We start from the raw sequence: 27,994 nt of genomic DNA on the forward strand, positions 1-27,994 counted from the left end.
TTAATGTATCAGGTTTTTATTAGCTAAAACGAACTATTATTTCCCGCTAAAGTGTGGACATATTTTACCAAATACACAGTTGCCAAAAATTATCACAATTCCGATAATTAGGATATCAAAAATCTATTAATTATGACGTTTCTTCGTCATATTTCAACAATGACAAGTATAATTCGGTGTATTTTGTGTAAAGGTATTTCAAAGCCATATATATTACAGGTTAAAGAGAAGAAAAAGACAAAGTCGTGAGCAACGCCTCAACTCAAAATCTATGACGACGTCAAACGCAGATGAAAAATACAGAGAATCGTTGTCGTCTCTTCGATAAACTCTTTCATATTGGAAGGATAAGATCAGACAAAGATAATTACGCGTATGATAAGGAGTTTTAAATAGCTGAGGGGTGAGGGTTGGGTGAATGTATCTCCTTCAGGAAGCACTCGTTACTTTAAAAGGATATATCACACAAAGCAAAATTTGTACATGTCTTGGTCCCTGCGTAAATGTATTGTAATTGCGAATCGCCACCATCTGAGTAATGTCAAATTTAAATTAAATGTTGCCATGCCGACGAGTTACATAAAGTACCAAGTATTTTCCTGATTATGTTTTGCAATATAATTTCAAAACGAAATGACAATCTATCAAAGTATGATACGAAATCACTTTGGCTTGTTATCGTATTATGCAGGATTATTTGAATGATATATGACTTTTCTCGAATTCGAATTCGGTATGACAATTTAAAAAATATGTCAGCTGTGGAAACCGATATTCTACTTTGAGAAACCTGTCACTGACACAATATTTGAATGACAAAATTTCTGTATAGTAGTGAATGATATATGTCAAGTTATCTTAGGATTCTAAAACTTGGATAATACGTTTAACGTAGAAACTAAACCTATAAAGTGGGTGTACATTTATGTCTAGAGTTTATAACATGTTTACATTGCAGAAAAATTGGTATATCATCAAGCATAGATGTAACTCCGAATAGAGTACGTTAAGGTAGTACGCACCCCGAAAGTAAAAGACTTAAACTTTTGGTCAAATTTTCCTCGAGGAATCTTACAACTATTCTCTTTCAAAAATCAAGAATAACGATCGGGGGTCACAGCGCAAATTTTGGTATTAGAGAAACAAATAACCAAAGATTTACCGATATTTGAAATTGAAATGGCCGCCATCTATGTGTTCACTCTATGAAGAAAAATACAATTTTCGATTTTCGAAAAACTAAGACGGTGAAACGTTCAATTACACCAAGAGCTTTTAAATGAACCCCCACAAGTGGTATATCAGAAAACAAAATCAAAGATCTGAGAAGCCGAATATCTGTCTCCGAGGCGCGATCTACCTTAATTACAACAATTAAATAACTAAACTACAGTGCATATAACTATTTTGAACCGCCAAAGCACAGGTGAGATAAAATCACGTCTGACAAAGTCAACGTGGTTGTTTTTAAGGGAAATATTAAACGCAATGATATAGAGATAGAATAATTCATAAAGTTAGATTGATAGATATTCTCAAAGATAACAACTGATTGTAGACTGAACAATTGTCATTTGCACACTTCCATAAATGATGGTACTGTAAAACAAGTCTTTTAGCTAACATCATTTAGCTAAGTTAGGTAAGTGTTTAAATTCGCTAATTTAAGATACTGCTAATTTAAACTTTCCTATATTATGGTCAAGATATCTTTCAGCTTATTTAAAAACTCTCTGATTGCAATGAAAACCTAAAATTGCTAAAAATGCAACTAATTCAAAGTGTTTTATTGTACTTATTTTGGAAGTCAAGATGACAACATAGAGTATTGTTGTCTGTAACCGATTAGTGAAACAAGAATTAATTGCACCGTCATCAAAGCTAATGCAAATACGTAACGGTACGTTCAATTTACAAAGGCCTTCCGTTCTTGCCTCTTTTGTTAAAACTCAAGCCAGTGTACACGCTGTTATCTAGAGTGCTGGAATTCAGCTGGCAGTATTCGGATTCTGTTTCAGTTTTGACGATGTGTTTCTGTTCACGTCGTACTGGGGTTTTGACCGTCTCGTAAGTGTTGTCTGCCCGCGTCTCGTCAGAGCCGATGGGAGCAATCTCGGAATAGGGCTGTTCGATCGTAGCAGTTGGTTCTGTGATGTCTTCGTAAGCTGCGTTAGATAGAGACAGATCTTCATTCGGTGATTTTCCTTTTTGCTTTCGTTTATGAAACCTTACTGTGTCATCTTCAGGTGTCTTGTTTGCATGTCTGTAATGGAGTTTAGGAACAAAACGCAATGTATGAATCTATAATTCGGGTTTACGGCCAAAATATTATTTCAGTCGTTGGACCAACTAATTTAATATCATGAATAAGAGTTTGCAGTAATGAACAGCTGGCTCTTAGTGTTTTAAATCCGTCTTCAACTCATGCACCATTAATTTAAAGTCTAAGAACACCAACCTCCTGGAGGTCCAACTATTGAAATTGCCTTCCATGTCGTATATTATCATTCAGCTATCGTATAGTCGTGTACATCTTAACATGTAATTGCTTCAAACTTTGCAATGGTGAGACATATTACTGACTAAACCACCTCAGCATGATTTCTAAGAGCATTTAAATGTTGTCGGGTAATGATGCTTGTCGTTGAGCGCGTTTAATTCGACGATTCGAATAATAGTTGTTTTGGTTACGACACTTTGGGCAAACGTTTCATACAAAATGGATTTATAAGGCTATCAGCATGAATGCTTTGAAGTCTTCCCTTTAAAGACACAGAGCATCTCTTTAATACATTTAAGAGGCCGCTGCCTAGGACATGATTGACCGCGATATCGAGGTCATATCCAGGGCAGCTCAATGCATTCATTATTCACCACTTACCTTCGCCACAGCAAAACTGCGACGGTGACCATCGCGAAACTAAATACGATGACCAAAGTAGAGGACACAGACATCGCTACAGCATTTGTACCTTGATTCTCTCCTCTGTTTGGATAAGGTCCTAGTGGTCGTTCAAAGTGAAGTCACAGATGTAGGATGGTCAGACGTAAAAGATGGAAGGAGTGATTTAATAAATCATGAATATTTAGAAAATATTTATTTCGAAGTTATCTCTTACTTTAAAGAGTAAAGATTGATTAATAATTGTCTAATGCTCACCTGTGACTGAAAGAGTTTTAACTGTCATACGACTTTCTGTCCCAAAACGCTTGAGATCAAAGCGGGGTTTTACCATAACAGTATACTCAGTGTCCTCGACTAGTCTAGAAAATGTGTAATTAGTGTCAGGCGTCATTTCCGAAGAAACTTCGTCCTGTTCGATTGAATTGATGGCTACCTGGTACTCTACAAATGACTCTGGGCAGATTGGCTCGTCCCACGTTATCACAACATTTGTCGTGGTAACTTCTGATGAATTGAGATTCCTGACCGTATCTTGGCAGTATGGTATCTATGAAAACAAAAGGTATAATCTTGTTCATAATGTTCTGCCATGCCACCGACATAACACAAACGAATAAATAAATAAATACAAAGTGTCAGAGTTAGTGTTAAGTTTGACTGAAAGAGTTCTAACTGTCATACGACTTTCTGGTCAAAACTCTGTCACCTTGTATTTATTTATTCGTTTGTAATCCTAGCTGAAACAACACAATTACATGTCTAGTTTGATAATAATTTCAAAAACGGCATATCTCTGTACAAGTTCATATATTTCTAATGAAGAGGAGCGTCACTTTTCCTCCATTCGAACTATTACCTGAGTGTCCTGACCATTTTCTTAATATATACCCTAAATTTGAAGTTTTCTCTCATGAAGATTGCTTCAATCTGTAGCCGCCGATGAATGTAAAGAAATGTAAACAATGTAAACAATTGCAATAAAACAGTCTTCGGGGATGAATTAATGTTGTGTTATGTACTTTCACGACCCTAAACAAGGCTTTGCCTTTGAAGATTTACGATCGTTGTATTACCAGGTGCTGTATAGATGTCCTCGCGGGAAATTACAGTGCTCCATGCTCAGCAAAGCGTTATCGATGATAACACAAATCACTTCAAGTACAAGGTAATGAAATATGTTACTTAAGTTTCATGCATCCTGCAATCTTCAGACAGAGAGTGTTTCTAGGAATCCTTTCACTACCGGTCTCGACCGGTGTCAACTCGTCAATCCCGTTCCCGATCGTCAATGTTTACGTTTTGCGGACTTTAAGTTTGCACTGACACATATCGCTCACGAAAATACCTTCAAACTTTGTCCCGAGACGGAAACTCTGTTTTGTTGTCGACTTTCGATAACACATCAACAGCTCTGCAGAGTTATGGCTACAGCTGACAGCTGATTGTCTTCGCAAGCCCAACGATGAGCGGTGCAATTCCGATCGACTCGTATAATTCATGAACATTCTTTATGTGATTAGGGAATTTGTCGTCGTTCAGGAAATTAAGTTGGACCTGCCTTCCCTGTCTTAATTCATCGCTTAACCTTTTATTATGAGAATACGGTATCGATCACGACAAATCGGTCTGTGCGTATACTCGTGTGCAGGAAAAAGTTTCGGTAAAACAGGGGTGATTAAGTATGCATTTTTATCAGCCCTGTTCTACGTCACACTGGTGGCGAACCGGGCCAGTTCCTGTGATGATTACAGTCGTTCCTTAATTACTTAATTACTTCGTAGTACAATTAACTCAAGATAAGTTTTAATAAACGTTATAATGATTAACACGTCAACAATGTCTATCACCTTGAGTTGTTCTGCTGTCTGTAACATGGCATTGTTGGTTACGCTGACAATAACACTGTAGTCGCTGTTTTTGTCGATTGGCATGACAACATCAGACGAGTCAATTTGAAGAACATAGTTCTTGCCATAGCACTCATTGTCCTTTGGTATGCACTCACATTTGGGAGGACTACAGTCTGAGATCTATAACAAAGGTAAATTAACCAAGTCATAACATTTGGTGTGTTTTGAGCAAAACTCCCTTCCCATGTGTTCAAGGATTTTAGCAGCTACTTTAGATTAAATTTTCAATATTCCATGAACAGGCAAATTGTCTTATTCTCAATGCTAAAATATATAATCAGATGCTGAAATCAAAATTGCTCATGCAACATATCATGTCAATTATGCTATTTTACCAAATATTGTTCAAATCTGAAGGCTAGGTAACACTAACTTTTCTAAATGTTAAAAATAACATTGACTTTGTTTACACGTGTTGTAGACTGAGACTATATGAGAAATCTGCGCAGTGGCCGATTTGAAAGGATTTAAAACAAGCAAAACTATATTAAAAGACAAATACATAAAAAGTATGGTGGAAATGTTCATTTTTTATAATTCGATTAGTTATGGAATTTTTACAATTAGTATATATATTTTTTACGTTGTAAGTAATGCTGCAGTTTCTGTCCAGTATGTCTACTGACAGCTAGCTTATCTCATTCTTACCTAAATTCATTTAAAAGTCAAACCTTACAGTTTAAGGGAGTGCTTCTCGGAGACGGATATTCGAACTCTCAAACTTTTACAATGTTTTTTGGTCAACCACTTGTTTGGGCTTATTTTGAAAGTCATGGAGTAACTACATTTTTACCGGCGTGTTCAAACATTTAACTTTTTCGCGTGGAGTGCACACAGGGATGGTGGTCATCATGAATTTGAAGTGACGGTTAATTTTAGGTATTTTGTTTGCACTGTACCAATATTTATGAGGTAACCCCGGCCCTGTTTGTATTCGTTACTTTGAAAGAGAATACTTGAAGGGAAAGCTTGAGATTTCCAAAATCGAGGCGCATACTATATGTATAAAGATACACACCTTTGATCTGGTCACAGCAATATTACCTTCCCTGTGGACGATGTTATCAGACAGATCGATCAGATTCCATTGAATTGTGTGTAAACCACTGTGATCATCATACGCCAGAAAAGAAATTCTGCAATAGTATACAACATATCATGGTAAAAATCTATCAACATTCGTAGATCAATTAATTGTGTAACGGTATGAAAGAAGCGACATGCAGTTTTACGGAGGGAAAAGTTGCCCTGACACCTTTATTCAAATATGATACTTAGCCTGAAAATGAATAAATCTTATCTGACATCGTTCATTAAAAGCTCTTTAATGAGATGTGCTCAGCGGTAGATATATTGACATGTAAATTAACGCATCGGCTTATCTAGACTCTTTTGTAGCATGTATTTGGTCCGGAAATAATGGTCGACATGTCCATTAATCAATTGCATCGCCACTAGATTTTTTGCGAAAAGTCACGAGAATTTCACTTGACTGTAGCTGTGGTAAGATGATATCTTAGGACTGCTTATTAGCTTTATAATATGACGCGTGCCATGATCTTCAACCGTGACATACGATGGGGGCATGGCTATACTGTTTGTTTTTGCTCTCCTTGGCCGATCTAGATAGGACCCTGTGCAACCTGCTGGTGGATTACATTTAACAATCTAGTCCATACGAGGAGTAACGATACCACTACTTGAATTGAAAGTTGAATGTTTAGATTCCCGATGTGCTGTACATGTTTTTATTATCACTTTATTATATTGAATTTTACACACTCTATGAGCTTATTCGATTCATGCAAATGGGATATTTTACTTACTTTACATGAAATATGATTATTGTATCGTAGTCAGAGGATTTTTCAAGTAGTAGTCTTTTGAGAAAGATGTCTTGTAATTGAGGGGGAGTTGAATCTATGTGCACCAAGATTTCATCCGTGTTTTCATTGCCCATAAGATCACTAGCTCTCACCCACATCCGAATAGAATCGCCGTCAATACGTGATATATCAAAAGTCTGCTTCTCTACCTGCAAGACAGACGTTTAAATTTAAAAGTTACTGTATGATCAGATACGCAATTCGACTATTTGATAGGAAGGGTATGTGAGAAGTTTGATGGAATCTGCCTCAGGCCGATGGTCAGGTTTTATTTGCCGGGCTCACTAGGCTATGCAGTCTAATCATTTCCGTATAGTCTAATTTTTTTCGGACCACAGGATATACTACGGACTGCAAAAGGGCTTTATGACTTGGAGATTGTTCTCAATGCCCAAACAGTATAAACGGAAAATAGTTTTGAATGTTGTTAAACACAATGTAATATACCATTATATCGTCAACACCTCGCCAGGTCCCAGGTGGCTTCATGATAGAGCGCCCTCCCTGGTGGTCAAGAGCGTAGTCCACTTCAAATTGAACTATGGCATTGATATTCGGAATGGATTCTCGTGATCGGGTTTCTGGAGGTTGACCTGTTCCTTCTTCGTAATCAGAGGTCAAAGGTGGTATGTGGTCTTCAATTTCGTTGAGCATCTTGTGTTGCCTGTGGAATTGGTTGTAAAAATGCCCCGGCCAGCGCGTCACGACCTAGCGGAGAAGTAAGCTATTGTGTGACCATCATTGCAAAATAAACAATTTCCATGTTACCCTGAGTAATTTGTGGTTTTATCATTTTACCATGTCATTAACATGGGTTATATTAAAAAGGTTTTTGTTTAAATGTTCGTTACCGTAGGAAATCAAACATATCATGATGAATTTATGAAAGTCCAAATGAGCGCGTATAAATTGTACATAATGACATAGAGCATGTAGGGAATAATAAGAAGTTTGTGGGCGTTTCCTATGTGCCATCATCGTGAAGCGGTTCCAATAACAACATGTGATCATACGATAAAAACATAAAACAAAACTTCTTACATTATTATATCCAAAGTCACTTTGGAAGCTCTTAAAAATTGACGAAATTTGACATAACAGTATGTTACCAGACGAGACTTTGCCGACATTAACTATATACAGTTGTCTTTATGTAGAATTCATTCGATAATTAATTGGGACAAGAATGTCAACTATGTTGTATGCTGTAAAACTAACTTGAGTCGAAGGGGCAAGCCAACACCTTGTTCTCGGAGTCTAATGAAAGCTACTTTCCTTAATTCTGCTTTTTTAACTGCCAACGAATTGAACTAGTCTTTCTACCTGTTCAGTTAATATCAACCATTTCTGGTATCAGTGTATAACAGTTCTATAGAGACGTATAGTTAGAGGTTTACTTTTAGGTCATAATAATGTCATTATGTTCTTTCGCTGCTCACCTGTGATCCGGTAAAGCTTTCGTCTTGTAAATTTGTTTGCCATAGGTAGTTGGTGTTTGCAGAAGCAGAATCCACCCACAACGGATAATGACCAGTGGGATCAATATCAACAACACTGACGTCATCAAATATGAGGAAGCGTCTGGCGCGTATATGATTTCCAGCTACGTCATCAACCGTCAGCAATACACAGTAATCAGCTGTAAAATAGAGGCAGTTGACTGAACACCAGTTGGCTTCATTTTATCTTTTAATAAGGTAGCTGTGGGAAAATGACTTTTATTTTATTTTTTGATTTATCATTTAAAGTCGAACTCCTCGTTTCCAAAATATTCATGTTATTTTCCATTATTAACCGGAAGACAATGGGTATTGTATTTGTCGGAACAAACAATGCATGGATGGCGTCCTACCCAACGCCAAATGTAAATTACTGCACATGCGGTTGATCCCGTTCAAAACACATTATCGTCATACAAGGTATATAAATACGATATGTAACGTACAACACACACAGTTATATATATATATATATATATATATATATATATATATATATATATATATATATGGATTAAAATTCAATTATACTAAGTATATCGATCTGTTAATAAATTAAGTAATGGTTCAGCGATGAGTTTCTGTAAATGTTGCTCTTAAATTTCTACCTGGCTCTGTGAGATTCATAGTAAACGAAGATGACGATGCATCCAATTCGTCCTTCAGGATTGGTTCAGTCGATCTGTAACCTAATACGTCACCGTATGGTTGCATCTTGTAAACTTCGTATTCATATTTCAATACCCCTGACAAACTATCCGACCAGCCTGACCAACGTACCATTATTTCTCCCTGAAATACAAAAACAGAGCGATGACTAGCTTTTTAATCACCCTTGTATCGATATCAAAATCTGCTATTTCTGGAGTAGCAAATTACGTCACGTTTAACCTGATTCGTAGATAATTTGGTTTTGTATGTGACGTAAGGTATTTCGAATTATCATAACATTTTGCATTCTTACAGTCTATGTAAAAGGTCAAAACGCATAAAACATCACCACGGAAATAAAACAGCTTTGTAAAATTATACAGCAACTCGTCTTCACTGCGAAATTTAATAGGCAACTTTCGTAATCTTACGTTTTTGGTAATTGCAGGACCCCTGTCTATCATTTTGTGTGCGCAACTCCCTGTGACAGAACAGTGTTTCGGTGGCTTGTAATCCAACGTAATGTCAACGGTGTGTGAGACTGTCTGTCCCTGGTAGTATTGCTTGGGGTTCACCGTATACTGTCCTGATGTACCGTCGTAGTTTTTGAGATTCACATACCCTCCATTTGATGCTTTCACTGTGACGTAAAACCTGGAAATCAATCACAGAATACAAATTAGGTGTACTTGTCAAAATTGAAGGAAGTGTTCTCGACATTTAAGTATACGATGTTTGCCTATCTTTACAATATTGTAAAAAATTGAAGGTCGAATGTCTGTCGTCAAGGATACCACTTTAATTTTCATCCGAAGCAGTTTTAAATGAATTGCGTTGGGATTTTCGAAATAAAAGCTGCTTGAAATGCCAACTTTGCTCGCAGTGGATCGTTTAAAATTACGTAGAACCTGTCAGCGTTTTGGAATGTGAAGCTGAAGTCGTCATGAACTTCACAGTCATGCATGGCTTGGTGAGGATTGTCCTGGTCATAGCCAAGAGAACATGCGGCACTACCAGTTTTGACGTCACTGCTGCCTGAAAATCACAATGAAGGATAATTACGTATCAATGTCATTGGTAGTTTTCTTGACTTCTGTTAAAAATGACGGCATAATGAATTAGTGTCTTGGTGTCACTACTTCAACTTTTCCAATTAGAAATTAATCGAACACACTGATATTCTGCAACAGAAAGCGAATATAATTGGAAACTGAATTGAAAAGGTTAAGCTAATTAAACTGGAATAAGTTTAATTGAACTGAACTGAAAGACAATAGAGAGAAACTTGTCGAAGGCACGTTCAAACTACGGATATCATAAGCTACATACCTGCGTACGTACATACGTACATTCATACATACATACATACATACATACATACATACATACATACATACATACATACATACATACATACATACATACATACATACATACATACATACATACATACATACATACATACATACATACATACATACATACATACATACATACATACATACATACATACATACATACATATATACATACATACATACATACGTACATACATACATACATACATACATACATACATACATATTTCAAAAGCTGTTTCTATCTTCTTCGCTATGAAATGACATGCAAAGTACAAAAAAAGAAGAAACAAAACATTCACACAATACCTCTTTGAACTCTCCAATCAAAGGATGCAGATACAACACCGACTTTAAAATCATTAATGTAGTATGGCTGAGGGTAGGAGGCGGCATTTGGACCAACGTAATTGTTGTGCCACTCTACCAGGATTCGATCTGGTACAAGATTAGTATACACGGTCTGGGGCGCTGTCACGTGATCATCACAGTCAGCCTCAACTGTTGAGTCTCCAACTGTACGTATTAGCTTAGCAATGCAATAGTTCATGTTTGGAGTCGTAGTCACTGGAAATGGAAATGAGTTTAAAAGTGAGATCTTACTTGTCCACAAACACGTGTGCACACACACAAAACAAACATAGATAGATAGATAGATAGATAGATAGATAGATAGATAGATAGATAGATAGATAGATAGATAGATACATACATACATACATACATACATACATACATACATACATACATAAAAAGGTTCATGTATTCATACACATAATTATCAATATATACAATCAAACGTACGTATTGTTATGTAGGTCATTTACCCCACACTCATCATGACCTGAGTTCAATTAGTCTAGAACATTCTCAAGGTCACTGCCTTGATGACCTAACAACCTTGAATTCAATTAGTCATGTTTGGAATGTTCTGGAAAGTTGATTAGTTGTGTAAGGGAGATATTTTAGAACAGTAATTAGCATGTCAATAAAAGTTCTAGATTGTTCTTATATGCCTTTATAAAAGGGACGTGCTCAGCTTCCAGTCAGACTTTTGGGATCGTGTCTCTTGTGTGTTACTAAACTCCAGCAGTAGTCATTCTCAAGACTTTCCAAGACCTTCACTGTCAACGCTGGATTTATACTGTGGACTTTGTGCAGCTTCAAGCCTGCAAGCCAAAGGACTGTTCATTCATCCGACTGACTGTTACAACTCTGAGACTGGAGCTTTGCCGTCCCAGCTGAGATAAGTAGTCTGTACACTTTTAAAGCTTGTACTCTGTCCCTGACTTAGCAATTAGTTTTGTTTTCGTAATAAATTTTGTTTAAACGTAAACTGCTGAGTTCACCCTTTTGCCTTTTGTTCGTTTTCTCTGCACGTAACAAATTGGGGGCTTGTCCGGGATACGAATATTTTGAGCCGTTTGACAACATTTTGCCTGCCTTTTCAAAACTACTGTATACTGTGAACTCAGCAAAATTCAATCATGGCGGAATTCAAGCCAGACGAATTTATGGATGACCTTGATCAGGACGCATTTGATTCCCTCAAAAAGACAACCTCATAGCACTGGCCAATTTCCTTAAAGTAGATGTCAAAAGATCTATGCGCAAGCGAGAAATACAGTTCAAGATTGCAAAACATTTAGTTAATTCTGGCCATTTTGAGGAGTCTGCCTTAAAAGATTATGAGCCTGAGTCTTCCTTCGAACTCAAAAAATTGGAATTAGAAATACAGGCAGATTTCGAGCTAAAAAAATTGGCATTAGAAAAAGAAAAAGAATTACAAATGAAAGAAAAGAATTACAAATGGAAAAGGAGAGACAGGCATTAGAAAAAGAAAAAATACAAATGCAGTTAGAAATGGAAGAAAGACAGAAAGAGAGGGAATTGGAAATGAAAGAAAAGAATTGCAAATGGAAGAAGGACAAAGGGAGAAAGAAAGAGAGGAAAAAGAAAAGGAAAGAGAATTAGCAGAACACCGACTGCAGTTAGAAATAAAACGTTTAGAGCTTGGACAGTCAGGAAAATTCTTCCCTTCAGACAAGTTTGACATCACTAAGCATTTCAGGTTAGTTCCCCCTTTCCAAGAAAAGGATGTTGATAAATATTTCCTTCATTTTGAGAAAGTTGCTCAGAGTCTGAATTGGCCTAAGGAGTCCTGGTCTATGCTTTTGCAGAGTGCTTTGGTGGGTAAAGCCAGAGAAATTTACATTCAGTTGTCAGTAGAGCAGGCTTCAAATTATGATTCTGTAAAGGAATTAATTCTCAAGGGCTATGAATTGGTGCCTGAAGCTTACCGTCAGAAATTTAGGGATTGTGAGAAGGTGAAAGATCAAACTTATGTTGAATTTGCTCGAACAAAGAACAACTGTTTGATCGTTGGTGTTCTTCGGAAAAGGTCAGTCAGAATTATGACAAATTACGACAACTTGTTTTGATTGAGGAATTTAAAAGGTGCATTCGGAGTGACATCAAGACATTTATCAATGAACAAAAGGCAGATACATTAGAGGTTGCTGCACGTTTGGCCGATGATTATTCATTGACCCACAAATCTTCATTTCTCAGCAAACCATCCCAGTCCTTTTCATACAGAAACAATGCAGGTAATTTAACTCCTCCTTTTCATCCAAGAATTCTCAAAGGAGAGTAGGAAATCAAATGACAACAGTTCACAGAGTTCAAGTAACACTCCCACATCATCAGATCCCAAGTCTCAATCTCCTTCTGACAAACAGTTTGGTACACTTTCTTGTAATTATTGTAAGAAAGACGGCCATTTAATGTCAGATTGTTTCAAATTGAAAAGAAAACGTGAAGGTCAAAGTGGTCAAAGTGGATCTAAGCCCACCGGCTTTATTTCTTCATCAACTCAATTAGAGTCTAATAATGTGTGCAACACATTTTCTGAGGTTAAACCCCTCTCATCCCCAATTAATGAGGTCAAGATCAATTCTTCTCAAGATAGCATTATGGGTATTTTCGAACCATTTATTCATGATGGTTTTATATCACTTTCTAGTGATTTTTCTTCCGCTACCCCTGTCAAAATTTTAAGAGATACCGGGGCTTCCCAGTCTCTTTTGTTGGCAGATACCCTGCCGTTTTCTGAAAAGTCATTTTCAGGTTCTAAAGTTCTTATTAAGGGTGTAGATTGCAATGACTTTATTCCTGTTCCTCTCCATAATGTCTATTTGTCTTCGGACTTTGTTTCTGGACCTGTGACTTTAGGTATTAGGCCTTTTTTGCCTTTTGAAGGGATTCACCTTCTTCTTGGAAACGACCTTGCTGGGGACAAGGTCATTACTAATCCACTTGTGACTGATAATCCTAGTTTAGATCAGATTCCAGAGCCAATTGAACAAGAGATACCCGATTTATTTCCTTCGTGTGCAATTACTCGAGCCATGTCAAAGAAAACTTCCGAGAATCAAAATACTCTCAAAAATAATGTCACAGATGTTGACTTAAATGACACCTTTCTCAGTCAGGTGTTTGACAAGGATCATTCCGTTATCCCTCGTGGATTTGAAACTTCCAGTAAAACTTCTGCTGACCAAAGTCAGACATTTTCTAGATCAAATCTCATTGCAGAACAACACAAAGACCCAGATATTTGTCTTTGTTTGACAGGGTAGATGATGAAGGTAAAACTTCAGATAGCTCTGTTTCCTATTATACAAAATCTGGTATTCTCATGCGTAAATGGAGACCTCCAGATGTTTTGGTTGATGACGATTGGGCTATAAAACATCAAATTGTGGTTCCAAAGCCCTATCGTGCTGAAATATTGCGCCTGGCCCATGAAACGCCCTGGGCTGGTCACTTAGGAGTCAGGAAAACTTATCATAAAATTTCTCAGTCACTTTTATTGGCCTAATCTCAGGCAGGATGTAGCACATTTCTGTAAAACTTGTCACACATGTCAAATGGTAGGAAAGCCGAATCAGACCATTCCAAAGGCCCCTTTACAGCCAATTCCTGCATTTCAAGAACCATTTAGTAGGATACTAATAGACTGTGTTGGGCCCCTACCAAAAACAAGATCAGGAAATGAGTACATGCTGACAATAATGTGTACATCAACTCGGTTCCCGAAGCCATACCACTGAGAAATATAAAGACAAAGACTATAGTGAGAGCTTTAGTCAGATTTTTCACTTTATTCGGCCTCCCTAAATGTGTCCAGTCCGATCAAGGCTCCAACTTTATGTCTGGTATTTTTCAACAAGTAATGGATCAGCTAGGCATTAAACAGTATAGGTCATCCGCCTATCATCCAGAAAGTCAGGGTGCTCTTGAGCGATTTCATCAAACTTTGAAAAACATGATTAGGACCTACTGTTTGACACAGAGAAGCAGTGGGATGAAGGAATTCATTTTTTGCTCTTTGCTGTTAGAGAGTCAATTCAAGAGTCTCTTGGTTTTAGCCCATTTGAGCTTGTATTTGGACATACAGTCCGTGGCCCACTTAAGCTCGTTAAAGAGAAATTCCTATCAGACGATGATGATTGTCTGAATATTTTGCAATATGTCTCAGATTTTCGTACAAAGCTCTCTAAAGCATGTGAATTAGCCAGAGAAAATCTTGAGTCATCTCAGCAGTCAATGAAAACCAAATATGATAAAAGCACCTCAAAACGGAAGTTTGAACCAGGTCAAAAAGTTCTTGTTCTACTTCCAATTCCTGGCAAACCACTCCATGCTCGTTACTTTGGGCCATACCTAATTGATAAGAAATTGAGTGATTTAAATTACATCATAATAACACCTGACAGGCGAAAACAAAAACAGCTATGTCACATAAATATGCTTAAGCCATATTTGGATAGGGATAATCCTACTAAAACAAAGCCCGTCAGTACAGTCAGTTCTGGCCATTATGAAGATAGTGATACTGAAACTGACTTGAGTGAAAATACTCTAAACTCAAAGCTGGGCTCGGTCAAGCTTCAGAACTCAGAAATCCTGGAGAAGCTGGAGTCTACAAAGTTGGCACACCTCCAGCCAGAACAACAACAACAGGTGAAAGAACTGCTCCATGAATATAACACCTGTTTCAAGATGTTCCAACGAGGACAAACGTCATCTATCACGACGTTGATGTTGGGGACAGTAAGCCTGTAAAACAACATCCATACAGACTGAATCCAACAAAAGCAAATATCTCCAGGAAGAAGTCAAATACCTGCTGGACAATGACTTTATTGAACCCAGTAAAAGTAACTGGAGTTCGCCGTGCATACTTGTTCCCAAATCAGATCACAGTTATCGTATGTGCACGGACTTTAGGAAGGTCAACACTTTAACAAAGACAGACACTTTCCCAATCCCGAGGATTGATGACTGCATCGACCGAGTGGGAAAAGCCAAGTATGTGACAAAATTTGACCTACTGAAGGGATTTTGGCAAGTCCCTCTGACGGATCGTGCTCGTGAAATATCCGCCTTTGTTACACCAGACGGATTGTTCCAGTACAAGGTGATGCCATTCGGAATGAAGAACTCTCCGGCAACGTTCCAACGGATGATCAACGACGTCATATCCGGGCTAGACGGATGTGCAGCTTACGTTGACGACGTCGTCCTGTATAGTGACACCTGGGAGGAACACATCAAGCTCATGCGGAAGTTCTTTGAGGACTGAGCAAAGCAATGTTGACTGTCAACCTTGCCAAATCTGAGTTTGGCTGGGCGAGGGTGACTTACCTCGGACATACTGTAGGACAGGTGAGGTAAAACCTGTTGATGCCAAAATCAGTGCCATTTCAAGTTTTCCCATACCAAACTGCAAACGACAACTGATGCGCTTTCTCGGTATGGCTGGTTACTACAGAAAATTCTGTTCTCAAAAATCTGTCCATATTTCTCCACAATTACTGAGCCTTTGACTAACTTACTAAAAAGAAAGTAAGTTTGTTTGGTCAGAGCAATGCCAACAGGCATTTGATACACTTAAAGCCATACTGCAAAGTGCCCCAGTGTTGTCTGCACCAGATTTCACTTTGCCATTCAAATTAGCTGTGGATGCTAATGATACGGCTGCTGGTGCTGTTTTATTGCAAGAGGATAGTCATGGTGTAGATCATCCTGTTTGCTATTTTTCACGCAAATTTAACAAATCCCAGAGAAACTACTCTACAATTGAAAAAGATGTTTATCTTTGATATTAGCTTTACAGCATTTCGAAGTTTATGTTACTTCTTCAAATCAGCCAATAGTGGTTTATATTGATCACAACCCTCTTGTCTTTCTACAGAAATTTAAAGGCAAAAATCAGAGATTGCTAAGATGGAGTTTAATGTTACAGGAGTTTAATCTTGACATTAGACATATCAAAGGCAGAGACAATTTAATTGCAGACTGTCTTTCTCGTATTTAGAGTTTATTGTTGTTCACTTTCAAGAAATTTTACTTTAGAGTAAAAAAATTTTGAGTACTTAAATCTTTTTCAAGATTACATTTGTAAAAGAAAGATTTTTCTTTGAAAAATTTTTTTTTTTTGAAGAGGGGGTGTGTTATGTAGGTCATTTACCCCACACTCATCATGACCTGAGTTCAATTAGTCTAGAACATTCTCAAGGTCACTGCCCTTGATGACCTAACAACCTTGAATTCAATTAGTCATGTTTGGAATGTTCTGGAAAGTTGATTAGTTGTGTAAGGGAGATAATTTTAGAACAGTAATTAGCATGTCAATAAAAGTTCTAGATTGTTCTTATATGCCTTTATAAAAGGGACGTGCTCAGCTTCCAGTCAGACTTTTGGGATCGTGTCTCTTGTGTGTTCTAAACTCCAGCAGTAGTCATTCTCAAGACTTTCCAAGACCTTCACTGTCAACGCTGGATTTATACTGTGGACTTTGTGCAGCTTCAAGCCTGCAAGCCAAAGGACTGTTCATTCATCCGACTGACTGTTACAACTCTGAGACTGGAGCTTTGCCGTCCCAGCTGAGATAAGTAGTCTGTACACTTTTAAAGCTTGTACTCTATCCCTGACTTAGCAATTAGTTTTGTTTTCGTAATAAATTTTGTTTAAACGTAAACTGCTGAGTTCACCCTTTTGTTCGTTTTCTCTGCACGTAACAGTATGCACATGAACTGTTGAGTTCAATGTAAAGAGTATGTCAAGCTTACTGTTGGTTGAATATGTTTGTCTCTTTTTAATTTATTGGTTTTATGAGCACGTTCTCGAAATAAAGTATACAAAATACAAAATTTATACAAAATAAGCATACATTACATACATACATACATACATACATACATACATACATACATACATACATACATACATACATACTATATACATATAGACAAATACTAGGTTTATTTTTCAAGATCTAATATTTTGTCCCTCAACTCCTTACTTCGTATAGGTCATTTGAGGAAAATATTGAAGAGCAGTAAGCAGTTCAGGTGTAGCTGGTCTATTCGTATTTGTGTGGGTGTAAACTAGACAACACGGCTCACTTACTGTGCATACAGTTGTCACCACTAAATCCCGGAGCACAACTACACGATGACGGTGTACTTGGACAGTTACCAGGGTAACAGTATTTACTATCAGGTCGCCATGAACATATCTCTGTTTGGTAAAGAAGTCGTCGTGAATAATACACAATAAACCTGGTGAAATATAATTCATTGCATTAAAATGAAAACCGGATGTACATGTAATCATCATCACTCCGTTTTAACCGGTGATACGATTCACACTTACGTTGGCAGACTCTGTTGGGATAGCCGCCTGAGTCTATCAGCTGATATGCTTTGATGTCACCACCTCTGTCGTAATTACAGCGATGACAAGCATGGTTTGTAGCTGACGTACAGTGAAGTTGTTGACAGTTAGCGATGGCTGTGCATGCTGCGGGGAAAAAGAAAAAAAAAGAACTATAGCGCGTATAAATAAAATCAAATTGGACCGATTTTGCTGCTATGTCGTTGATGACAAGTGTGTAAATATAGGCGAAAGAACAATCTGACGTTCTCATTGTTTGCTGATAGCAGTGAGACGAAAACTTTCATTAAAGTAAACATGTTTCGCACAGCGTTAAAAATGTGAATGAATTAATGTGGACTATATTTTCGGCGGGGGGATGAAATATAGAAAGTCATTGACTGCAATTGTGTTCCAACAATAAATTAGGGTAACAGCACATTTTGCAAGTTGTAAATTGAAGTGAAAAACATAATCCATCTATTGTTTGAGAGATAATGGGGAAAACCCTGACCATTAACGTTTATTTAAGGGCAAGGGCGAAAGGAAAGCCAAAATTAACGGGCGAGGTTTGCCCAGCCCGTCAATTGTGACTTTCCTCTCGCCCGCGCGTATAAATAAACGTTAGTGGTCTAGGCGTAGTCTTCTATTTCCATTTTATTATCAATGAACACAAGAAAACCGTCAAAATTTACGAACATTTCCCACGCGAAAGACAACGGGGCGCTAGAACTTGTCGGAGAGCGCGACACAGTGTCACGCGCGCTTTAAAAATTTTGTAAACCGGGAGATTTTGGGAAAAAAAGTGTCTAAAACTTGTCCCACAACAAGTGCTCCATTTTAATTTGTGATTGATTATTATCTTTGTAAAAATTACGTTTTAGCTGTAAAAGTTAATATATATATATATATATATATATATATATATATATATATATATATATATATTATATATATATATATATATATATATATATATATTTTATATATAATCCCATGGTATTTTTCTCTGTTTGACGTCATCGTATACGAGTGTTTTTCGCGGAGCCGTACAACTTCGAGCCGAAGGCGAGAAGTTGTTCGGCTCCGCGAAAAACACGAGTATACGATGACGTCAAACAGAGAAAAATTCCATGGGATTATATATTTATCACATGAACAGTCTTCTTATTTTTCTTTGATGTGGATGGATCAAAATTATTGTAACAATTGCATGGTTTTTATCGTGATTTCGTGTTTTTCCTTACGCGGATTACTTTCATTTATTGAGTAAAGCGGCCCGTCACCCAGGAGATGTGCGAACGTTTGCAGGCATACTTTCATTCATAAATCCGATTAAGCTGAACTTTTGATACATGAAATAGTATCTCCACCAATCAGAGATACGGATTCGGTCACGTGCGCATGTCAATCATTGTCGAGTCGCGCTGGACCGATGCCAAGGCAAGTCTACCATCGGCGGACATGACTTTCACCGCGCTAGCGACGGATAACCATAGTATTTTGAGTTATTTAGAATATTTACAATTATATTTATGAAACTAATGCAACGACACGATCGAAACAGTAGTTATCATTCTTAGAGATGCTGTGGATTTTAAAATATCACAAGTTTACGACCTTGGCGAGCCCGAAAGTTTCAGATCGATGACACACAGAGTGTACGCTTGTAAGTTGTACAGTGGGCACTGCCGTCACCGGTCTTCGCCGGTGGCCATCTCGGTCGTCAATTTTTCGTCTTACGGACTTTGATGTTTGCTGTGACACATATATCGCCCGTAGGTACATCCCAATTTTGTTACTTGACGGGAACTCTGTTCTGTTGTGAGTGTTGTCCGTCAACTTTCGAAATACATCGGATTATTACGGCGCTGCACTGTAGGTCGACAGCTTATGTTTTCACTATTAGCCTTGCAGGTTTGATTCCGATCGAGAAACGACGGAATAATTTGTGTGATGAAGGAAATTTATCGTTGTTCGTAAAATGACTTTATGCTTGTGCCTTCTATGTCGCTTTCCCGAAGATTATACGGTACTCATTAAGTTGAACTTTCGTTGAGGTGTATATTTCGGGTTTATCGCCAACCTCGATCGCCAGGTACGACGTCGCTTGGCGATCGCCAGGTACGTCGACGTACATTTTGAGCATTACGACTGGAACCGTTACGTTACTGAGCCATTATAACGATCGACTGTATCCTCATTCGATTCTTGGGAATAGTTAAAGCTTTAGCGACTCGAAATGTCGTTGGACATGCCTTCTATATTTCCATATCTTGATTTATCGGGTCACCATTTTGTCAAAATGCCATGACAGCACGGCATCGATCACGACAAATCGGTCTGTGTCGCCACGTGCATGTGCGAACGGTACCATTGCAGGAAAAAAGTTCCGGTTGATGACGTACAACAGCGGTAATATGGATTTTTATCTGTGCTGGTGTACGTCACACAGGTGGAGATACGGGCCAAGTTCATGTGATATATATATATATATATATATATATATATATAATATATATATATATATATATATACGTACTCTCTGTGCCCAAGTTCAGAGGTTGCCATAAAGCCATTATGGTGATAACCGGGAGGGCACATTGTATATATATATATATATATATATATATATATATATATATATATATATATATATATATATATATATATATATATATATATATATATATATATATATATATATATATATATATATATATAATATATACGTTCATGTAAACAAACTAATACGTTCATGTAAACAAACTATTAATGGGTATTTGTGGTTAGTCATGTAATTCAGCTCGATCGATGAAAATGCAACAGATAAGGCATGGTAATATAATTCATATTATTTTCACACCACTGAGGCAAGCGTAATACATTTTCGTTTAAGGATGCTAACTGGTCAGTTGCTGTCCCCACACCAAGGCGACGAAAGGGCAGTTGCTTAAAACAAAGTCGAAACTCTAGCTCCGGCAGACAACACGCTTCTAAGTTAACTGGTTTTGTGCACTCCCTTGCAGTGAAAAATATATGAAGATCAGACCAAAGCATTATGGCATGTGATTATTTTGACTGTTATCGCCACTAATCATAAATTAATGCTGTTGGGCGGTATAAACATGTTTCGTACAACATTTGATGTCTTTGAGAGAATGCGGGCTTGTATTTTTCGAACGGGAAGAATATAAATAAAAGACAATCATTGATGACCATGATGTTTTCTGAAAACAATACGATTACTGCAAGTTTTACTGAATCTCCTTGATCTCGACTGCTGCAAGGAACTGAATCACGGCGAACTTGCATTATGCAAATTTTTGTACACACTCTTATTATAAAAAGTACCCCCCCCCCCCCCAATGATCCGTCTATGCAGTCACAAGAAGAAAGAATAGCGTGACCGTGGCAGTCGGGATTGTTACAAGATTGTGAGTCTGTAGGTGTCGGACAAGGTAAACCTTCACAGCTTGAAAATGTGATTGTTCTTGATCTTGACTGACTTCCACTCGTACCACGAATTGCAGACATGATGAGTATGCAGACCAGCCACTAACCTTTACAGTTGCAAGGAGGGGCGGATTTCTTCTTCGCCCGGAAATTCATCCGACCAAACAAAATGGAGTAAGCAGAGAAATGGCGCTAAATAAACGCGCACGGTCAGTGTTTCTCACGTTTCTAGTACGCAGGGATGTGAGAACTCCGATAAAGGATCGATTTATTCTCACATTCCTGGCCACTGGGAGTGTGGGATCGGCGATGTGGGAAAATCAGAAATCGTCCAACATTGTGTATAAATGTGCATGTACGAAAGCAGTATATTACTACACGAGCTATGATAGGATAATGTACGGCCTTTTGCTCCGTTCTCAAAATATTATCAAATGGCGCGATGAGTAGCAAACGGACCAGAACTTCAAAGTAACTTCAAGCAGGTCACAGTACATTGGCGGACGACAGCATTGTCATGGTTTTGATAATCCTTCACGTCGTTGATGATAGACTGGTGAACATAGGCCGCTTGGAACATCTAGCCAATTTCCTTCTGTTGGACATCTCGTCCATAGCAGTAGTTGACGTATTGGCAGTGGAACTCGCCATAGACTTCGCGTTAGTAATAAACAACTAGCTGAGGGCTATTACACCCAGCCCAGGGGCCGTGTGTTACCAGAAACACATCGCTATTCCCCGAGGCCGTAGGCCAAGGGGTATAGCGATACCCCTCGAGGGTTATTAAAAGCTCTAATAAAGACCAGGTTATAGGTGTTTTATTAGGCAAAAAAATTGTGCTCTTACGACAACATAGTTTTCGAAAATACGATAGGTTCATTTTTCAGGGGTTCAGGGCGGTCAAACAGACCACGACATTTCCAGAAAAATGTATCATACATATAAAAACATAAAAGGCATCCTCGTTCAAGCAAAATCAAATGCCAAGTAACGAACGCGTGATTTTACGATTTTTTTTTCTTTCTTTTAGGGCTTAGAGTTGGTAAAAAAAGGGTAGGTCGAATTATCGGAACTGTACAGCACATTTTTTGTTCGGCCTAACACACCACACGCTCATGTTATGTTATAGTTTTTTAATGTGTTTTGATATTTTACACGGCAACAATCCATTTTGACGTTTACATGGCGCACAGCGGTTACAGTGGTACATGGTACCACTGTCTTCCAAAAAATATCCAAGCATACCTAGCAACATCCTTGGTCGCACTTCGTCGGTGAGCAGTTCAAGTTCCAACGCTGTTTGAATGGAATATCTATCTGTTTTAGAGAAATACTTGTCGCTCATCCCGGGCGCACATCACGTTCTAGTTACCCTCCATTATTTTAAAGCTGCAGACAACACTACGGTCACATGACATGGTAAATTTACAAATTTGGTCAAAACTATTTCCCTAGGGAAAAGGTTTTTAAAAAAATGCTCTCTGATTCAGCCGGGACTAGACGTATATTTACTCGTCGCGTGACGTATTCTGGCGAAAAACGACACGGAATGATCCTGTGACCTGTTATAACACGGAATACTAAATGACCACGAAGTGGGATAGTCGCTGATACAGACAAACATTCAATGTTTCTATTGTGAATTTAATGCATTTTGTGGTCATGTGTGAAAAATAATCTCAGACACCAAGGACCTTGAGCACGAGCCGCAGGCGAGTATGAGACAAATATCCCCAACTCGTATGGGAAATCTGATGCCAGTTCTTTAGAGGTGTTAGATTACTAGTATATTATTCTTATCATCCTAGCCGCTGGAGGTGTGGGATCGACGATGTGGGAAAAATCGATCTGTAATTCTCAAAATTGTCCCACATTATGTATAAATATGCATATACGAAAGCAGTATATCATTACACGAGCTCTGATTTGATAATAAACGGCCTTTCGCTCCTCGTGCAAAATATCATCCAATGGTGTGATGTGTAGCAGACAGACCGGAACTAAAAAGTAGGCAGGTTACAGTGCATTGGCAGACGACACCGTTCTCACGATGTTGTACGTCGTTGCTGAGAGACTCACAAAAAACAACCTTATTTTCCAAATTAAACAAGTGAACATGGGCCATTGGGAACATATCGCCAATTATCCTGATGCGTACCGCGTCCGGAGCAGAAGTTGAAATATTAGCAGTGAAACTCGCCACGGAGTTCGTGTTAGTGACGTGGAATAATACATATTATATGACAGAGCATGGAATCAAATAAAATTTGTAAAGGGTCACAATCATATAAAGCTAACGCACTAGAAACATAATTGCTTTGTTTTAGGGGAGGGTAAGACCCCAGTTCGTTTTTGTTTTTGTTTTTTTTTAGGGGGGTTGCGTCAAAACGGCAAAGAGACTATGCACAACCTGAACGTTATGACAGGCCATACATATTAAACTACACAGGGTTTTTTTTGAAATTTATTTCGTATGAAGGAGTTCCGTTTTGAGGGGAGGGGATTGGTTCCAAAAAGAAGGAATTAAATTTCCACCACTTACTGAGATGTCCCAGCTCGATTACCATGATTAATTCCAGTTTATGGACTCTGAGCTTTTATAATAAATTTCGGAAAATAAAATTAAGCATTACACAAGCAATACGCTTACATGAGGGAGCAGCAAGGGTTCAAAGTTTTATCGGGGTTTGTTAAACTGTTGCATTGTGTCAAGGTTTACTTTCTTTTGTGATTGTATATCTACTTCTCTTTTTCACGATTCACGAATTACTTTTCCGTTTCATCAATCGCTAATTACTTCTCGTTTAGGGTGTGCTTTAATGTTGGTACACAGGTGTCACTTGATTTTGAGATACCGTCTGCGTGTAACATCGGTATGCTAAACGTAAACTGCGCAATGTGGTCACTGGTGTGTGTCAGGTGACAGCGACCTCAGTGCATACACAAAGAGCAGCACCTGTTGTTTTTTAGTTCCGTTTTAGTTTGTTTTTGTTTTTCCAGCGTAGGTAACAACCAGCGTTGGGTTTGTTATTATGACATCAGGGAGTAGGAGCCTAATGGAATGAGCAGCGATCAATAATTTTCTGTGCCTGCCTTCTCTAAGGTTGCTGTGATATCTGTTTTACCACTATCATAACTGTTAATGAGTCAGTGTTGTTGAAGTATTCGTTAGCTGCCAGTCATTCCTCTTGGTGGAGTCTATCATTATTTGAATATGTACCCTATATATAAGGCCAAAGACTGCAAAATAATTGCGTGGATTGAAAGAGAAATCAAGTTCATCCATCACATCTTACCCAAGTTCGATTTTATGTTTTGAGTCTTTTATTTCGTTATTCATTGTCATCGTGTGCGATTTATAGCTCTTGGAATAAGGAGAAAATGTATAATTTAAATTAAATTTTGAATTTTTGCCTCTATGAATTTCTTCTTCATTGAAATTCTCAAGCCAAGCTTCCTGACCTTTCAAATGGCCCATCTTATTGTTCTATTTTAGCAGACCTTTTCTTAAGCCGATTTGTTGTGTATTAACATTATGAAGACTATACTTCGACGGATGAGATGTAGGATTTGTTGATTTTTCCATGAAATCAGTTGTTGAATTAAGCAATTGTTTACCCATGCCATAACTGTGTATTATTTTCTGTTAATTTTACATAGGTTTCTCCAATGTCTCATAGTAGTCGGTTATATCTTTCAAAGAATCGCTTTACACAATTGAATTCCATTAACTTTTGTTGCGTGGGCAATTGCTGAGACTTTGGCGTTGGTCAAATAAAAAGGCATGTGCGTTTCAAGTAACTTGACTACCGTATTTAAAACGCTTCGAAATCAAACACTTTTCCGAGCGCATTTTCGAAAATTACACATGAATTACTAATTATACCGTGTTTTATGTACCCCCAAAAGAAAATTCCGCCCCACCTAATCCTATTTCATTTTCTATACCTTAGCTGACATCATCAGGTATTTCATAATGAGCTGTGTTACTATACACCAATACTACAGCGATTCCAGAGTACTTTTCATTTGGCTTTGCTTTTTGCGAGTTCGCCAAGCCTAGCCAACTTGTAATACACTGCCAGCATATTTAAAAACAACTAATACAGCGTATTTTGCTCAAAAATCCTTTTTTGCAAATATTAATTCTATTTAAATAAATTGTTCAACCCAGATTAAAATTTCAATTTTCTGAAATTTTCACACTACAATCTTTAAATGCTTTTTAACGAAACGACTATAGTTTGTTTGGCAATGAAAATCTTACATTTTGAATAAGAGGCGTTTTAATTTTGTTAATCATGTTTTAGTACCTTTTTAGTATTATCTTTCCACCCATGCAATTTAGAATGATGATAAATAACGCCGAATAAAGTAGTAGATTTTTTTCTAAAAAGTATCAAGTTTCTGACTTTAATATATCATACCCCAAATATACACCCCTTCATCCTTCGGGTAAACTATCGCCACCATACTTTAGGTTCTCTGCCTTTTGAAAATATACAATATGAAGGGGTTTCATTGTCATCTTAGATTAGAAATATTCCTTAAAAAAGTGTATGTTTTGTTATAGACCGTCGAGAAAGTTTCTCGACTGTCTACGGTTTTGTTATTGTGCAGCTTCACCTTAAATTTAGCAATACAGCTCAAACACTGTTTGGACAGAGATTTTGAACGATGCTTCTATTTTTTTATTTTTGAGGTATTTCATTTTGTTTACCGGTCTGCAGTGCACAAGTACATTTGCTATTTTATGTTACATGTAAGTTTTCAGCATTAAGACAGTCATTGAGGAATAGCATTCAATGACTATATTTCACAAATTGATTGTACCAAATTATTTGACAAGAAAATCTGCATGCACTGAGACATATAGAATATATTTAGTCATACCACAGTTGCAATTTAGCAGCGCTCTTCATAGGAAGGTTTACCATCTGACATTTGCAGCGTACCTCTCAATCGTTACTACATTTACAAACAAATGATACTGATTTTCATATACCAGCTTACTAAACTAACAGTCTGGAAATTGTATCTTCTTGACCTCTGTATCATAAGATAACTTATGTCCAAGAGCAGTTTAGAGTTATTCAGTGTGCTTTTGATCTTTCATTTAAGCCCTTTTTATTTCCCATCCCATAAAAAGTCGCCTAAGATTTTTTGCCTTTAATCGCTTGTTTTGCCAAATATGTTCTCCTATAACTATTAAACATAATTCCAATTTTCAGACCTTCAGCTATTGCTTCCATTGAGTACATTTCTGAGAATTTGCAGTTAGCGCTCGTTTTGCAATTCTTTGTATTTGGTTTTGACTATTTAGTATGACCGTGCCCAATTGTTATTCTTATTTCTCAGTTTTCATCTTCGTATTATGTGTCGGTAATTTGTAAAGATCGTTATACCATGATCTCTGTGTTTCTTAGCTTAATTACCTTTTGTCATTACCTTTCGTTGCACTTTTGTTCCATTAATTTGTGGTGATCTTTTTTGAAAGGATTTTCTTTCTAACCCTGGAAGGTATGTCTGTATTCCGTTGCGCCTTCCTACGTGATATTGTGTTTTGTACTTAAATTTGGGCGACTCGTGGCTTATTGTCGAGTTCATTTCTTTATCGATCAAATCTCCCAATATAATGAACATAGGTCGGAACTTTGAGCATTTTTGTCATAAATTTTATATTCAAAATTTTATCATGGAAATCTCTTGAATCAATTACGCAACCGGACAACGAAATTTTACAGATAGGTTCGCATTTGATTTCTTTTCGTTGGCTTAAAGTGTTCAGCAACGCTTATATTAAAAACATGAACTTGTTGACTCGCGTGATTTGATTATACTTTTACCTCCAACGCGTTATGAATCGTAATCTTGGGTTTGCGAGAATATCGACTACGTGGGGTTGAGATTTTCTATTCGATTTTGACATCTGTCAAAAGGGGGTGCATTTGTAGCAAATATATACTGCAGGGCGGCAAATGCCATGGCATTTTATCGGTCGTTGAACGCTATTGCAGCTACGCTAGGTAACAAATTGTCAGCACGCTAATACGTACTCCATCTGTGGTTAGTGATTTCTTTTTACCTCTCTCAAAATAGCGGCATGTGTGATAAAACACCAGCAAAGACATTTAACAGGAAAAAAGCGAGGAAAAGCATGAAAATCACTCACATTTATTGCAACAAGTATCCCACCATTCGTTATCACAGTCACAAGAAGAAGAAAGAGGAGTGCCGTGACCATGGCAACCGGGATTGTTACAAGACTGTGGGATATCAGTAAGTGCCGGACTAGCTGAACCGCCACAGAATGGAGACACGGTGATTGTTCTTGTTCTGGTCTGTGTACCGTTATTACGACATGGAACAGAGCATGCAGACCAATCTGACCAGGCACTCACTTGACATTTCCTTGGACCTCCTGGACAAGGATTTCTCCGTCTTTGACGTCTTCGTTCCCAAAATCCATTAGCGCTATCCCATAAAATCAAATATAAAATAGAAGCGATAAGAAGGCGATGTGATAGCATTCTAGTATTCCTCCGATAGAGTCTAGGCCGTACACTGACTTTTCGTAAGCTGATCAGACAAGCCTACTGTACAC

General features: G+C 37.7%; 1 protein-coding gene across 1 annotated transcript; it reads right to left on the minus strand.

Annotated features, from left to right (window-relative positions):
- Positions 1-27,962, minus strand: LOC139144056 (uncharacterized). Its single transcript, XM_070714702.1, has 15 exons — positions 27,563-27,962; positions 17,935-18,081; positions 17,689-17,799; positions 10,519-10,776; positions 9,760-9,886; positions 9,283-9,505; positions 8,809-8,992; positions 8,141-8,340; positions 7,149-7,409; positions 6,642-6,850; positions 5,834-5,951; positions 4,753-4,935; positions 3,161-3,452; positions 2,882-3,002; positions 1-2,263 (listed from the first exon to the last, which is right to left on the minus strand). The coding sequence occupies exons 1-15, from the start codon at positions 27,918-27,920 to the stop codon at positions 1,912-1,914; spliced, it is 3,144 nt and encodes a 1,047-aa protein (XP_070570803.1). The 5' UTR covers positions 27,921-27,962; the 3' UTR covers positions 1-1,911.
- Positions 27,963-27,994: the final 32 nt, after the last annotated feature.

The sequence above is a fragment of the Ptychodera flava genome, chromosome 11, assembly GCF_041260155.1.
Source record: "Ptychodera flava strain L36383 chromosome 11, AS_Pfla_20210202, whole genome shotgun sequence".
NCBI lineage: Eukaryota > Metazoa > Hemichordata > Enteropneusta > Ptychoderidae > Ptychodera > Ptychodera flava.